Below are 15,045 nucleotides of genomic sequence, written 5' to 3'. Positions count from 1 at the left end.
ATCTTCTGTGGCCTCCGCCACCTTCGGCTGCGCATCTGCCCTCGGCGCCTATGGTCCCAATGCATCTGCCTCCGTCTCTGTCATCGACTCCAGCATGGTGCTCAGCTCCGACCTTGGCACCGCCTTTCACAGCGTCGACGCACCCGTCTCCCACACCTGCACCATTGTCAATATTGTCCTTGATGCAGGCACCTTTGGCCCCAGTGCCAGTGTCGGCACCGGGCCCACTACTTCCGGTGGCTTCTGTAAGTGAGCCGATGCAGCTTCCTCCCATAGGACTGATGCCGATGCCTGTTCCAACGCCTGTAGCCCCAGCACCATTAGTGGCAGAATCGCAGCCCGGGCTCCATAGAGGATGCATTCCTCCTCCATTGGGGAGGGGTTCTTCTGTATGCCTTCCCGCCGATATCACTTGTCCACAAGGTTCTGCTCGCAATCTACAGAGATCGTGCTCGGGTTATACTGATAGCACCGGCCTGGCCATGTCGGCGTTGGAACACATCTCTCTTGGACATGTCTGTGGGAGCCCCAGTTACCTTGCTGCTCTTCCCAGTCTTTCTCACACAGGATCACGGACATTTCCAACACCCAAACCTGCAGTTGCTCCACCTCATGGCACGGAAACTCCATGGTTGAATCCGTCGGAGCTTTCCTGTTCAGACCAGGTTAGACAGGTCCTCCTTGGCAGTAGAAAACCCTCGATGAGGGCCACATACCTTGCCAAGTGGAAGAGATTTTCAGTCTGGTCGGCGCAGCGTGATGCTCCCCCAATGCGAGTTTCAGTGCTGCACATTCTGGACTATCTTCTACACCTGAAACAGGAGGGTCTCTTGTTGCCTTCTGTAAGAGTTCGCTTGGCTGCTATCTTGGCTTTCCACCCGGGTCTACAGGGCTGCTCGGTTTTTGCTAACCCCCTGGTCAGCCGCTTCCTGAAGGTGCTCAACAGGTTGTACCCACATGTGCACCAATCGCTTCCTGCCTGGGACCTCAACTTGGCCCTCTCTAGGTTTTAGCAACATGCTCCCTGCTCTACCTCTCTTACAGGGTCACATTCCTGGTGGCGATAACCTCGGCCAGGAGGGTGTCTGAGCTCATGGCCCTAACTTCAGAGCTTCCCTACACCGTATTTTTTAAGGACAAGGTTCAGCTCAGGCCCTATCCTGCTTTCTTCCTGAAGGTTGTGTCGCAGTTCCACTTCAACCAGGACATTTTCCTCCCGGTTTTCTACCCTAAACCTCATTCAAGCAGCAGGGAGCAGAGACTCCAGACACTGGACATCCGCAGAGCACTGCCTTTTACATCAAGAGAACGAAACTGTTCAGGAAGTCAGTGCAGCTCTTTGCGCCAGTGGCGGACAGGCTGAAAGGTCACAGTTTCAGCCAAGTGCATTTCATCATGGATTGTGGCCTGTATCAGCGAGTGCTACAATCGAATGGGTTCCTGCACCTCCAATCACAGTGCACTCTACCAGGGCACAGGCTTTATCGATGGTGTTTCTGGCTTAAGTTCCCACCCAGGAAATCTGCAGAGCAGCGACGTGGTCATCCATACACGCTTTCTCCGCGCACTATGCAATCACGCGGCAGTCCCGAGACGATGCGGTCTTCGGAAGAGCAGTACTCCAATCAGTGGACAGCTCAGATCCCATCTCCTGAATTTGGCTTGGGAGTTACCTGATTGGAAGGGACACGAACAAGCACTTGAAGAATAAAAAATGGTTACTCCTCGTAACTGTTGTTCTTTGAGATGTGGTGTTCATGTCCATTCCAATACCCACCCTCCTACCCCTCTGTCGGAGTAGCTGGCAAGAAGGAACTGAAGGGGTGCTGGGTCAGCTGGGCTCTATATTGGTGTCATGAAGGTGCAACTCCAGGGGTCACCCAGGCCAACCCGACGGATGCTGCTGGGGAAAAATCTTCCGGCCAACGTGTACGTGCACACGCAGACGCCTGATTGAAATGGACATGAACAACACATCTCGAACAAAAGTTACGAGAAGTGAGTAACTGTTTTTCCCCCCCTCTTTGTCCTTTGAACTACCTTCAGGTTGGGGAAGGAGAGGAGAGTAAGTCCAGCTGCCTTCCCCTTGCTACTTTGATGAGGAAGCTCAGTTTATGGCAGGGGTGGATCATATTTTTCTAAGGGATGGGGGCATCCAGAAGTCCCTAAAATTATCACACAAGCCCTGTCTTTAAAAATACATCCAATTGGGCTGTTATAGTACTGATGCTGTGAAAAAGTGAAAGCCAGTTGCATTCTGAGTGATGTGACTGCAAGAGGGTTGATTCCGCTCTTCATATTTTCAGAAATTGATGTTTTTTGGGCATACAGTCTAAACTTCAATTAATGTATTTTTTGGTATATGCTTGTATGTACTGCATGTGGAGGCGGTCGGCATTGATGAATGTATCCCTAATTCAGGAGAGGCTTACTTGCCTGGTACAGAAATGGTTCCCTGAGCTGCCACTCCTTCACCCGGAAGCAGGAATTCTGAAGTATATGGTAAGAAGGGAAGCAGGAATTCTGAAGTATATGGTAAGAAGCCCCTGCTGTGTTTCTAAGGGCAGGGAACTGGGAGTATGTATTTGAGAGTAAGGGAAGTAGCTTCATTAAATATGCCTTAAAGCAAGAGCTGCCAAAGATTCTAGTAAGTGATGAAGTCTTTAAGGGCAGTAGTCCGATTACAAATTAAACAACTGAACATATCGTCCTGGGCCAAATGAAAACTTTAAACAGTAAGTGAGAGATTTTATTATTCACATCCCAGAGAGACTTCTCTCTCACACACACTTGCAATGTCACCCACTCATGCCAGTAACTAGAAACTAAATTCAAATATGGTGTTCAGACTTGAGTAGAATTACACATTCAGCTTTACTGGTCATGTTATGGTTTAATTCACCAACAGTAACACCTAAATGCTGGCCCAGTGTGAAATGCTGAGACTGGTTGTGTCTAGGGCAGGGTGAAGGGAGGAGAAAACAAAAGCAGTGTGTTACACATGTCAGGAGCTCAGGTTTTTAATGTCTATGAAGTAGATGGCCAGTCAGTGGCTCATGTAAATGACACTGACAGATTAAATCCAAATTATGTGTATTGAAGGAACAAAGGTCACATTAACACATTTAACACAGGGGAGGAAAAAATCACCAAATGGAATCTTCCTTTTTATTTTAAAAAAGAGTACTTAGGTTTAAATTAAGTTTGGCCTTCCTTATATTATGGTCAGTGTCCTGCGTTATCCGTGGTGGTAGATAAATATTAAGCATTCAGCAATGCCAAGATTGTTTAAATATATGCAGTGTCTGGATTATTAAGATAATTAGTGGCATTTTGGTTGTGTTTGCATGTGTGTGCTCCAGAACTCTGGTGGACTTCTGACAGTCAGCTTAGAACGGGACCTCCTCGATGCTGAACCCCTGAAGAAATTGAGCACGAAGCACCCATTAGTGTGTTCAGAAGTTCAAGAACAGAAGGTTCTTTTAAAGGTAATTTTCTGTCACTGACTTTCAGTTCTTAGCTGTATGTGGAGCTCTTGGTAACTTAAAGAGTATATTGATCTGCTTGTACTCAGTAACTGCTTCTTTACTACTTTCAATAGTATCCTTGTAAATGCTAATTAATTCGGGCTAGGCTCTTGGATCACTACCAAAGCAGTGTTAGTTTTTTATTGTCTCCATCTCTCTTCTCCTCTTTCGCTTCTCGGAGCAGTTGCAAGCGTGTCCCTTCCTTTTGCTGACTGCTATTCCTGCGAGTCAGTGGGCCCTACTCTTACTGGCTATCACTCCCTGTTCTTGGTGCATTCAGTCTCCATATTACTCATACTAACACGTTCCCTACTGATTCCCAGGTGTCTCCTCTGCTTTCCACTGCCACACTTCCCCCTCCTATCCACCAGTGTTCGGGAGATCAAGAAGTAATGAAGTTAATGGTGGAACAGTGTAAACCAGTGGTGGGCAAACTGTGGCCCATGGGCTGCTCACAGCCCCTGAGGGTAATCCGCTCTTGGGCCTTGAGACAGTTTGTTTACATTGACCGTCTGCATGCCCGGCCCCTCCACAGCTCCCAGTTGCCACGGTTCACCACCATTCCCAGCCACTGGGAGCTGAGGGAAGCGGCGCGGGCCTCAGGGATGTGCTGGCTGCTCTTCCCACAGCTCCCATTGTCTGGGAACGGCAAACCGCAGCCATGCCTGTGGATGGTCAGTGTAAACAAATTGTCTCGTGGCTTGCCAGCGGATTATGCTGATGGGCCTCTGGTTGCCCACCACTGGTGTAAACACTGCTTGTTAACTTGGCTATGATACTGTTCGCACAATGGGAACACTGGACCTATATTGCTAGTCCAACAATTTAAATGTTCACAAAGAAAATTTGGGACTGATCTCTCAGATCCCAGGCTGAGTATTATAATACAATGTAACAGGAGGTCACTCAATAGAATTTGTCGTGTAATTGTTCTAAAAAATAAAATATAGTAATTCCACATTAACAACATTAATTTAGGAATCATCTGAAAATTCTTTGTTTTCAGGGCTATTCTGTAGATGTGAACACAGAGGCAAAAGTGATAGAAAGAACAGCCAAATATCACAGAGCTTGGAGTGAATTTAAGGAGAAATCTGGATTATTACAGTTAATGTTCCTTTTTTTGTGCAAGGTGAGTTCCAGATTGACATCCTTGTTTTATTGCTATTTTTCATCTAGAAGATTCATTATTTGTTGTTAAAGCTTTTTGTTTTTTAACCAAAGCTTTGCATAGAAAAACTTCCATGCAAAATTTACATAAACAATCAAATAAAATGAATTTGGTTTAGTGAGGATTTAATATGTGCTGTATGTGTAATAAAGTTGACTTTGCAGTAAGTAGATATTTTAACTGAAATCCCCTTCTTTATCAGTCTATTGACCTTGAGTTTTTTTTGTTTTTTAAGTCTGATCCTTTGGTATATCTGATGGTCCCATATTACCCAGGAGCAAGTCTAGGAACACTTCAAGCTAGTACACCTTTAACTTCAGAAGTAAGTAATCGGGTAATTTATTCAAAATCTCAGCAAAGTTTTTCAACAAATATTTAAACCAACTTGATCCTCTCATCTTATTTCACCTTTTTCTTTGCTGGCCAGTGATATGGCAACATAACTTGCATTCATGGTGAGCACTGTTGAGAAAACCCTGCAAAGGAATAGGCCAGTTTGTGTTTTTATGAATACCTCAATTTAGTGTCCAGTTACTGGGGCTGGGATTTTCAAAGGACCCTGGAGGAGGGGACCTAACTCACGCTCCTTTGAATATTCCAGGCTTTGTTGTTGTTGCTATCCTTTAAAAAATATTGGCAAACAAATTCTAATCATGATTACTGTTGTCTGAGTTTTCATCTTGTCATTTTCTTTCTTACCTTTCCTTTCCCAAAATGACTTTCAACTGTAAACAAGCCATTTGGCCACATAGCCTTCTTTTTAAATAAGTGGTCATAAGTTTTTTGTGAATGGCTTTTTCTCTTGCATTGCTTGTCACGACAGAGCCAGTAATGAATCAGTATATCCAAATGGGTATTTACATTGTGTTTTCAAAATGATTAATCCAGGTGTGACTGGGTTCTTTTTTGACTGGCTCTGCAACTCTTCAGAATCTTACTAAGTGTTGTGTAGTTTCCCATTCAGAATACTTGCAATGGTTCTGCACTGGAAGCATGCTGAGTTTTTTCGCTTGGCTCCTTCAGTTTCTAAAATTTCTTATTTTCATCAGGAAATATTGAAAGTGATGGAAGGAGTGGCTCGTGGTCTGCATACGCTGCACAAAGCTAATATAGTTCATGGATCTCTGCATACAAATAATGTGTTTGCTCTGAATCGAAAACAAGGAATTGTTGGAGATTTTGACTTCACCAAATCAGTGGTAATTTTTTTTTTCAAATATATTCAAAGTTTTCCTTAATCTCACTCAGAATTCTTCTTTATGAGTTATAGTGTGAATGCCTTTGCTATTTTTTTGGTACCCCTTATTGTGACAATTTAAAGGTAGGTTTTATTGACAAATTCTTCATTTGCCAGTGTATTTTGCATACTACTTCAAATGTGAAAGCATGGTGTATGGAATGATTCTGAATAATTCCAATATAGTGTTATAAATACTGGTAGAATAAGTTTCTGTAGGCACTATAACCTGAAAAATTATGATCTTTACTGAGTATGGCCCTAGTTCAGCAAAGCAGTTAAAAAGAGCATGGGTATTGTTGTATTGGGTCAGCCTTGTCCAGGTCTAGGTTTGTCTAGTCCAGTATCCAGTCTCCAACAGTGGCAGTTAAATTCTCTGAAGATTGTGTCTGCACTGAGTATGTTCCATCCATGGGCTGCAGTTACTCCTCCTGGCACTCATGGAGTCTTGTTGCGCTGGGCACAAGAACTGAGAGCAGGAATTGTCTCTGCTGTGCTATAGTTAATCCTGGAGTCCAGGCTGAGGAGGAGGAGACTGCAGCTGACTCGGATGTGGACCTGAGACAGAAAAAGCAGGAAGCCTGACAGAACTGAGACTAGAACCTAGTTCTTCTGAGTCCCAGTCCAGTGCTTTACTGCAAGGCCCACCTTCCTTCTCTGGGCTGAGAAGGAATTCTGCCCATCTAGAGTTACGTACAATAAGGCAGCCAGCTGGATATCTTTACATACCTCTTCAAATTTCTGCAGATTACATTTTTGATAAGTGGGTCCTGTATGTTGTAGTCTGTTAATCTGCTTTGTGGTTACCTATCCTTTGTTCTGGAGTTGTATGTTTCTATCAAAGTTATGTCTATTAGAGCATAAGCTTTCGTGAGCTACAGCTCACTTCATTGGATGCATTTGGTGGAAAAAAATTTTTTTTTTCCACCAAATGCATCTGATGAAGTGAGCTGTAGCTCACGAAAGCTTATGCTCTAATAAATTTGTTAGTCTCTAAGGTGCCACAAGTACTCCTTTTCTTTTTGCGAATACAGACTAACACGGCTGCTACTCTGAAAAGTTATGTCTTTGTCTAGAATGTCTTAGAGAAACAATGGAGAACAATAGCTTTTCGAATTTCCTTTATTTCAACCTTAACATCGCAGTCTGTGTTTCTCATGGTACTGGAGTATCTTTTCATATGTAGTTTAGCTCACGAAAGCTTATGCTCAAATAAATTTGTTAGTCTCTAAGGTGCCATGAGTACTCCTTTTCTTTTTGCGGATACAGACTAACACGGCTGCTACTCTGAAACCTGGTATTAGAATTGTTATTTTTCATGACGTGTGAGCAAGAATCAGCTAGTCCTGTGTTTTAAGAGTGATACTTCATTGCCTTTATTCCCCCTCTGCTTCATTTTTCGTAGTAGGAGGCCTTTACAATCCCGTTTGGGCCATCATTGAAGGAAGAAATGTAAGGCAAAGGTGTTCCTGTGAGATCATGGGGAATGGGAAGGAATGTTCATTTTACTGTACTGCTTGGCTTAAAATTGCTGATTGTAATGTTGTCCCTTCTAGGATCAACGTGCCTCTGCAAACTCTATGGTAGTGGGTAACTTGAATTTAATTTCCCCTGAATTAAGAATGGGACACCTGGCATCTCCATCCTCTGACATGTATGCCTATGGCTGCCTTCTATTCTGGGTATGTTATTGTGCATGAAAATGACATTTTGTTAATATAATGAAAATATAGTAGGCATTATAAATAGCAAGAAATGTTATGTCCCTCTTCTATTTTAACCTGTCCTATTGTAATGAATGCTCATATTTTAAATTGAGTGCTGTGAGAGAGGGAATGGGAATTAGGTCTGTAAGCTGAAGAATGCATTTTTCAATACAGTTTACAGTGTGGCTTGTCTCCCTAAACAGCAGCACTTAACAAAATGAGGCTTTTGTTCTGTATACTGCATCTTGTCAGTACTATTATATTTGTTATCCTTTCTGTGTAAGCTGCTTTCTCTAGCTTCATCTGCAAGTCAGTAGATAGTTGCCATCCCTCCTGTGATCTGAATAAAGAATGGGATTGTCAGGTGCTGTTTTTTCTGCAGTATCACTTGGATTTCCATCCCACCTGTGGTATCAAGTCAAGGAAGAGAAAATGCCCCATTTTCATTTAGTTACTGGGTTATGTTAGGTAATATGCTCTGCAGTAACTCAAGCTGCCCTCATCCACCCTGGTTTTCTTTTGCTTTACTTCTGTGCTCCCTTGCTTAGGGTTCTGAGGATTCTAAGGACATAAATGTGGCAGTTTGTGCAAAATTCTAATTTAGAGAGGCTCCATCATAAGGGTCAGTATTATGAATATAGGAATTCGGAGGAATGTCCAGGAAGCAGGGGTAGAGAACACAGTGTAGCTCCGCCCAGCAGTCCACCCAGAAGCTCTCTAGTTTGTTTTTAATAAAAATTTTATTCCTGTCTCTTTCACTGATTTGCTGTTTAATGAGAACCCCAAGATTATTGCATGATGTCAGAAGTGCCATGTGAAAAGGAGACTAATAATTTTGAGGTTTACTCCTGTGTTTGAAACAGAAAGGGGAACACCTGGAGCAGCAAACAGAGAAGAATAAAGGTTATTGTATGTATTTTATGAGCACTTCAACTAGCTTAAGAAGGGAAGAAAGCCAAAACTGGATGTATTGCAACCTCCATCCAGTCTGCAGTTGACAGGCAATGCTTCAAAGAACTGAAAAAAATTCCGACAGTTTTGCTTAAGCAGCTGCAGAGGCCAAAAATTATGACGTGAAATCATCCTTTTTTAAAGGTTGTTGGTGAGGATGCTTTGGATATTTGTAACAATGTTAAGTTCTTTGAGGGCTTGTTCACGTCCATTCCACATTAGGTGTGCACGCGCTGTGTGCACAAGCGTCAGAAACTTTTTCTCTTAGCGGCTCCCTGTGGGGCCCCCCGAGTGGCGTCACTGCACCGTGCATATATACCCCGCTGGCCCGACCCCCTCCAGTTCCTTCTTACCGTCTGTGGCGGCTGGAACAACCTCTCTCTCTCTCTCTCTCAGAAGAGCAGTCCCTTAGCCTTCAGAGTAGCTGTTATCAGTTAGTTAACATACCTTTATTGTGGACGCTTAAGTGATTAGAGGCTTCCAGCACCCGCCCCGGGTCACGCTTGCAGGTTCCAGCACCCGCCCCGGGCCGCGGTGCATGCCACAGGCCCACAGCTTCAAGGCTTGCGCCACGTGCCGCAAACCTATGCCAGTTAGTGACCCCCACAACTCATGTCTATGTTGCCTGGGGGATGGACATCAAACTGAACGGTGTAGGATTTGCAACGTGTTTAAGCCAAGAACAAGGAAAGAGACAGATTTTCATTTAAAGCAGTTGTTGATGGAGGCTGCATTGCAGCCACTGGGCCCGGAGCGCCTGATGCCGGCTCCAGCTTCCTCGGTGCATAGTGCCCCCGGAGCCGTTGAGAGACCTGTCACTGGCTAAGCACCGTAAACTGTTGGCCCCAGAGCGCCAGGCTAGGCCCCGGCACCGCTCGTCCTCCCCGGTGCAGCCCCCGGCGCAGCTGAAAGGAAGGCGCGGTCATTCCCTGCACAGGAGGCCAGCGCCTCCCAAGGCCCCGAGCGCCGATCAGAGCGGGAAGGCTGTGGTACCGGCGCTGACACAGGCGGTCCCGGCAGCACAAGCCCCACCGAGCCCAGACCTAAGTGAGCTCAGTGTGGACGATGAGCTCGAGGGCTTAACAGATCAGCCCTCCACGCCTGGCACCTTTGAGGCTGCAAAGGACCATCGAGCCATATGGGGAGAACCCTCTGGCACCCATGCTTCGAGTGCCGTCGAGGGGTAAGCTGGCAATGGTGTGCCGCTCAAGGACACCGTTCCGACACCGCTCCCAGACTTGGTCCTGGTTGAGCTCCGACTCTGCAGACTCAAAGTTGCCAGCGGCCCAGAAGGAGGTTGCAGCACCGGGAGTGGGTCGGTGCGAGGAAGCACCAGAAAGGGCACACCGCTCTCTGGCACCACCCAGAGACCATCACCGGGAGGAGATGAGACAGCCCTCACCAGAGGACTCCTGCAGATGGTCCCAGTCCAGGGAACGCCGGCACTGGTCCCGGTCTCGGGGATACCAGTACTGTTCCCGCTCAGCCAGGAGCCACTTGTTCTGCTGGCGCAGATCGTTGATATTGCCGTGGCCTTTGTGATCGGTGTCGCCGCAGTCTGGCACTGACTCCGGCTGCTATAGCTACCCACACCTGGTCCCAGACAGCAGGGACCCTCAGGTGGGCTGGCAACCCCAATGGGGGCCACCAGGCCATTGGCCCTTCTGGACCCTCTAGGCCTATCAGGAGTGCCAAGGGTCCCTGTCCAGGGAAAGTTACTTGGTGCAGTGGTCCTGGTCGCCGCACCGATGCCAGATGGTGCCGGAGGCTACAGTATCCAGGCCTCCAGCATCCCCAAGGATAAACCGGAGAGACCGGCACCGAGTCCGGTGCTGTCCTATGGATGCCCAAGCCGGAGGCCCCTCCCATGGGAGGAGGGAAGCAGGAGGACCAACCAGAGGGGATCGAGCAGAAGCTCATCTCCTCGTCATCCCTGGATGAGGTGGTGGCGGGTACAGAGGTGTCTGGCCCTCCACCGTTAGACCATAGAGCCCCCCAGGAGTTGCTACGCATGGTCGCCCAGAACTTGGGGTTGCAGGCCGAGGAGATGGTTGAGCAGGAGGACCCCATCATGGACATTTTAAGCCCCGAAGGTCCATCCAGAATAGCGCTCCCACTCATATTAAGACCATTCAGTCCAACTATAAGACCATATGGCAGATCCCGGCCTCCAGTGCTCCAACGGCCAAAGGAGTGGAGCGTAAATACTTTGCCCCATCTAAGGGCTATAAGTTCCTGTTCTGCCACCTGAGACCATGCTCCCTAGTGGTCTCAGCAGTAAACGAAAGGGAGCGCCATGGACAGCAGGCCATGGCCCCAAGGCCAAGGAGGCGAAACGCCTGGACCTTTTTGGCAGAAAGGTGTATTCATCTGGGGACCTTCAGTTGAGGATTGCGAACCACCAGGCCATTCTCAACAGGCACAATTTCAACTCCTGGGTGGCAGTGGGGAAGTTTAAGGACAACCACAAGGCTCCCAACAGGAGTTCATGGCCCTGGTGGACGAGGGCAAGGCAGTAGCCAAGACCTCTCTCCAGGCCTCCCTGGATTTGGCAGACGTTGCGGCTAGAACAATCGCGTCAAGGGTGGTCATGAAGCAATCGGCGTGGCTCCAGGAGTAAGGCCTGCCACCCGAGCTCCAGAATACACTCCAGGACCTCCCCTTCGAAAGGTCCGGACTCTTCTCAGACCAGACAGACACGAGGCTGCACAGCCTTGAGGACTTGTGAGCTACGCTTAAGTCGCTGAGTATGCACACCCTGGCAACCCAGAGGAAGCCCTTTAAGCTGCAGGCTCCCCCTCAACGCCAGTACCTGCCTTGCCATAGGCATGAGCCTTACCGTAGGTGAGGCAGGGATAACGGGCGACAGCGCAACAACAACAGTAACAATAATGCGCCGGGCCAGAACCAAAGCCAGCACAAACCCCAGCCGGGCACTAAGCCAGGCTTTTGAAGGCGCACTCGAGAACAGCGTACCAGACCAGTCACCGGATCCGTGATCTTTGTTTATTGAACTACCTGTCCTGTTTCTCCTGAGTGTGGTCCACCATTACGTCAGACCGTTGGATCTTGCACATGGTGGAGAACGGTACTCGCTGCAGTTCGCCTCCCTCCCACCCCCCTTCCCTGTCCCTCTTCAGGGACCCCTCTCACAAGCATCTCCTAGAGAAGGAAGTCCGCTTGCTGCTAGAGGCAGTGCCGCACAGCCTAAGGGGGAAGGGGTTCTACTCCCGGTACTTCCTCATCCCAAGGCCAAAGGGGGTCTTCGCCCCATCCTAGACCTGCGTGTGCTCAACAAATTCCTGGTCAAGACCCTGTTCCGCATGGTCTCTCTGAGCACCATCATCCCTTCCTTGCATCCAGGGGACTGGTACGCTGTGCTCGACATGAAGGACGTGTACTTCCATATCGCCATCCACCCAGCTCATCAGCGGTTCCTATGCTTCACTGTGGGCCAAGTACATTACCAGTTTGTGATTCTCCCGTTAGGTCTAGCCACGGCCCCATGGGTGTTCACGAAGTGCGTGGTGGTGGCGGCGGCCTTCTTATGGAGGCAGAGAATCTGAGTGAACCCATACCGTGACGACTGGCTCCTGGTGGGCCGATCCGAGGCGGAAGCGCGGGGCCATGTGGAGGTGGGCCTGAAATTGTTCCACGAGCTCGGGCACCTGGTCAACGTCCCCAAGTCCATGCTCGTACCCACGCAGAAAGTGGAATTCATAGGGGCGGTCCTGGACAACAGGGCAAGCCTTCCAGTATCCCGATTCCAGGCTATCCAGGAAGCGGTGGCCTCCCTGCGCCAGTTTCCAATGACAACGGCCAGGTGCTGCCTGCGGCTGCTGGACCACATGGCAGCATGCACGCACGTGGTCAGGCATGCCAGACTGAGACTCAGGACTCTGCAGGTGTGGCTCGCTCGGGTATACCGCCCAGGCAGGGACCCCCTGGACTTGGTAGTGACAGCCCCAAGGGATGTGCTGGACTCCCTGCTGTGGTGGCAGTCCCAGCCTGTGGTTTGCCAAGGCATCTCCTTTGCCGCCCCACAACCGGACCTGACGCTGGTGATGGACGCTTCAGGCCATGGATGGGGGGCTCACCTGGGGGACCTCATGATGCAGGGGTTGTGGTCCGGAGCAGAGCGATCACTCTATATCAATGTGAAGGAGCTCAGGTGGTTCGTTTCGTCTGCCAGACCTTTCACGCCACTCTGAGTGGTCACAGCATGACAGTCCTGACAGACAACACTACTGCCATGTTTTGTATAAACAAACAGGGCGGGGCACGCTGTCTCCTCTGCTCTCCTCCTCTGGGATCTTTGCATAACCCATGCAATTCACCTCAAGGCATCCTATCTCCCGGGGCTATGGAACGAGCTGGCGGACTCTCTCAGCAGATCGTACCGCATGCATGAGTGGACGCTCAGGGCGGATGTCGTGCTTTCACTCTTCCGCAGGTGGGGGTTTACCCGGGTAGACCTCTTTGCCACCAGGGCCAACGTCCAGTGCCCACGGTTCTGCTCGTTCCAGGGCCGCAGCCCAGGCTCGCTCACGGACACATTTGCGATCCCGTGGAGAGGGGGCTTGATGTATGCCTTCCCACTGCTCCCCTTGGTACACAAGGTCCTAGTCAAGGTGTGCAGGAACAGGCTGGTGGTGATCCTCATTGCCCCAGTCTGGGCCCGCGAGCACTGGTACACATTGCTCCTAGAGCTGTTGGTGGAGGCCCCCGTAGTCCTGCTCCTACACTGGTACCTCATTTCGCAGGATGGCGGGCGGCTTCTCCACCCCAATCTACAGTCACTGCACCTGACGGCGTGGAGGCTTTGTGGCTAAATGCCCTAGAGAGCCAGTGCTCCCTTCCCATGCAGCAGATTCTGCTTGGCAGTAGAAAGCCCTCTACCAGGGCGACCTATACGGCCAAGTGGAAAAGGTTCTTGTGTTGGTATGAACCCCGACAGGTGCAGCCGTGCCAGGCCCCAGTGCAGGCCATCCTGGAGTACCTCCTGTACCTCAAGCAGCAAGGGTAACCCCGTCCTCACTCAGAGTACACCTGGCAGCCATCTCTGCCTTCCATCTGGGGTTCTCGGTGTTTTCCCACCCAATGGTGGGACAGTTCCTTAAAGGGTTGGAGAGGTTGTTTCTATACTCCCGCCCCCCAGTCCCTCCATGGAACCTTAACTTGGTCCTCTCTAAACTCATGGGATCCCCTTTCGAGCCCCTTGCTTCCTGTTCTCTCCTCCACCTTTCCTGAAAGATGGCATTTCTGGTTGCCATTACCTCGGCCAGAAGGGTGTCCAAACTGTGGGCCCTCACTTCTGAGCCACCGTATACAGTATTTCACAAGGACAAGGTGCATCTCCGGCCACACCCCAAGTTCCTCCCTAAGGTGGTCTCCCAATTCCATTTGAGCCAGGACATTTGTCTGCCAGTGTACTTCCCGAAACACCCTATGGACCTGAGTCACTGCAGCTTGCATACCCTGGATGTGCGTCGAGCGCTAGTGTTCTATTTGGAGCGCACCAAGCCCTTTCGCAAATCCGCGCAGCTGTTTGTGGCTGTAGCCGAGAGAATGAAAGGCCTCCCAGTGTCAGCGCAGTGGATTTCGTCTTGGATTACAAGCTGCATCTGGGCATGCTATGAGCTCACAGGTGTTCCGGCCCTGGCGGTCATGGCCCACTCGACCAGGGTGCAAGTGATTTCCACGGCGTTCCTGGCACAGGTCCCGATCCAGGAGATCTGCAGAGCAGCCACCTCATCCTCGGTGCACACCTTCATGACCCACTATGCGGTCAACCAGCAGGCCAGAGAGGACGCGGAGGTTGGCAGAGCGGTCCTCCGAGCAGTTGTGCCGTGACTCCTACCCTCCTCTAGAGGTAAGCTTGTGATCCACCTAATGTGAACAAGCACTCGAAGAAGAAAAAACGATTACTTACTTTCTCGTAACTGTTGTTCTTCGAGGTGTGGTGTTCACATCCATTCCACCACCTTCCCTCCCGGGAAGAAATGCTATAGAAGATTGTTGCAGGTCATTTAGGAATTGAGAAGTGTAATTGTTTACAGCGAGTATGAGAGAGGTGATGTGTTGGCTGTGGATCAATCACAACATTACTAATGCGGTAGGAAACTGCTTTTCATGCTTGAAATATAAGTCATGCCAACAGGCAGAGTCACTAAGACCTCAACCAGTTTCACAAAGAGCTTATGAGAAGGTAGGCCTTGACTTATTTAGCAGGCAATCAAAGGATTATTTAATAGTCACAGATTATTATTCTCTGTATCCAGAAATTTGCACACTGCACAGTACTAATATTAAGTCCCTGATAACTGCCATGAAGGGACTCTTCTCCAGACATGGAATTTCAAATGAAGTCTTTATCTATAATGGGATGCAGTTTTCCAGTGCAGATTTTAGGCTATTTGCCATGGATTAGGATTTTCATCATAAAACATCATG

General features: G+C 48.9%; 1 protein-coding gene across 13 annotated transcripts in view; it reads left to right on the top strand.

Moving 5' to 3' along the window:
* Window positions 1-15,045, top strand: part of STK31 (serine/threonine kinase 31) — an 82,889-nt gene that overhangs the window by 56,960 nt on the left and 10,884 nt on the right. For 8 of the 13 annotated variants that reach the window (XM_043509173.1, XM_043509171.1, XM_038391325.2 and 5 more), the window contains 6 exons: window positions 2,422-2,535; window positions 3,363-3,488; window positions 4,534-4,659; window positions 4,934-5,020; window positions 5,748-5,897; window positions 7,492-7,617. In XM_043509173.1, coding sequence (XP_043365108.1) covers window positions 2,422-2,535; window positions 3,363-3,488; window positions 4,534-4,659; window positions 4,934-5,020; window positions 5,748-5,897; window positions 7,492-7,617 — 729 coding nt within the window. The remainder of the gene's footprint in view (window positions 1-2,421; window positions 2,536-3,362; window positions 3,489-4,533; window positions 4,660-4,933; window positions 5,021-5,747; window positions 5,898-7,491; window positions 7,618-15,045) is intronic. The other 5 variants (XM_043509175.1, XM_043509170.1, XM_043509174.1 and 2 more) reach the window with 1 other exon arrangement.

This window comes from Dermochelys coriacea, chromosome 2 (genome assembly GCF_009764565.3).
Source record: "Dermochelys coriacea isolate rDerCor1 chromosome 2, rDerCor1.pri.v4, whole genome shotgun sequence".
Taxonomy (NCBI): Eukaryota; Metazoa; Chordata; order Testudines; family Dermochelyidae; genus Dermochelys; species Dermochelys coriacea.
Note: the sequence above shows the minus strand (reverse complement) of the source record. Positions and strands in the feature narration are given on the sequence as shown.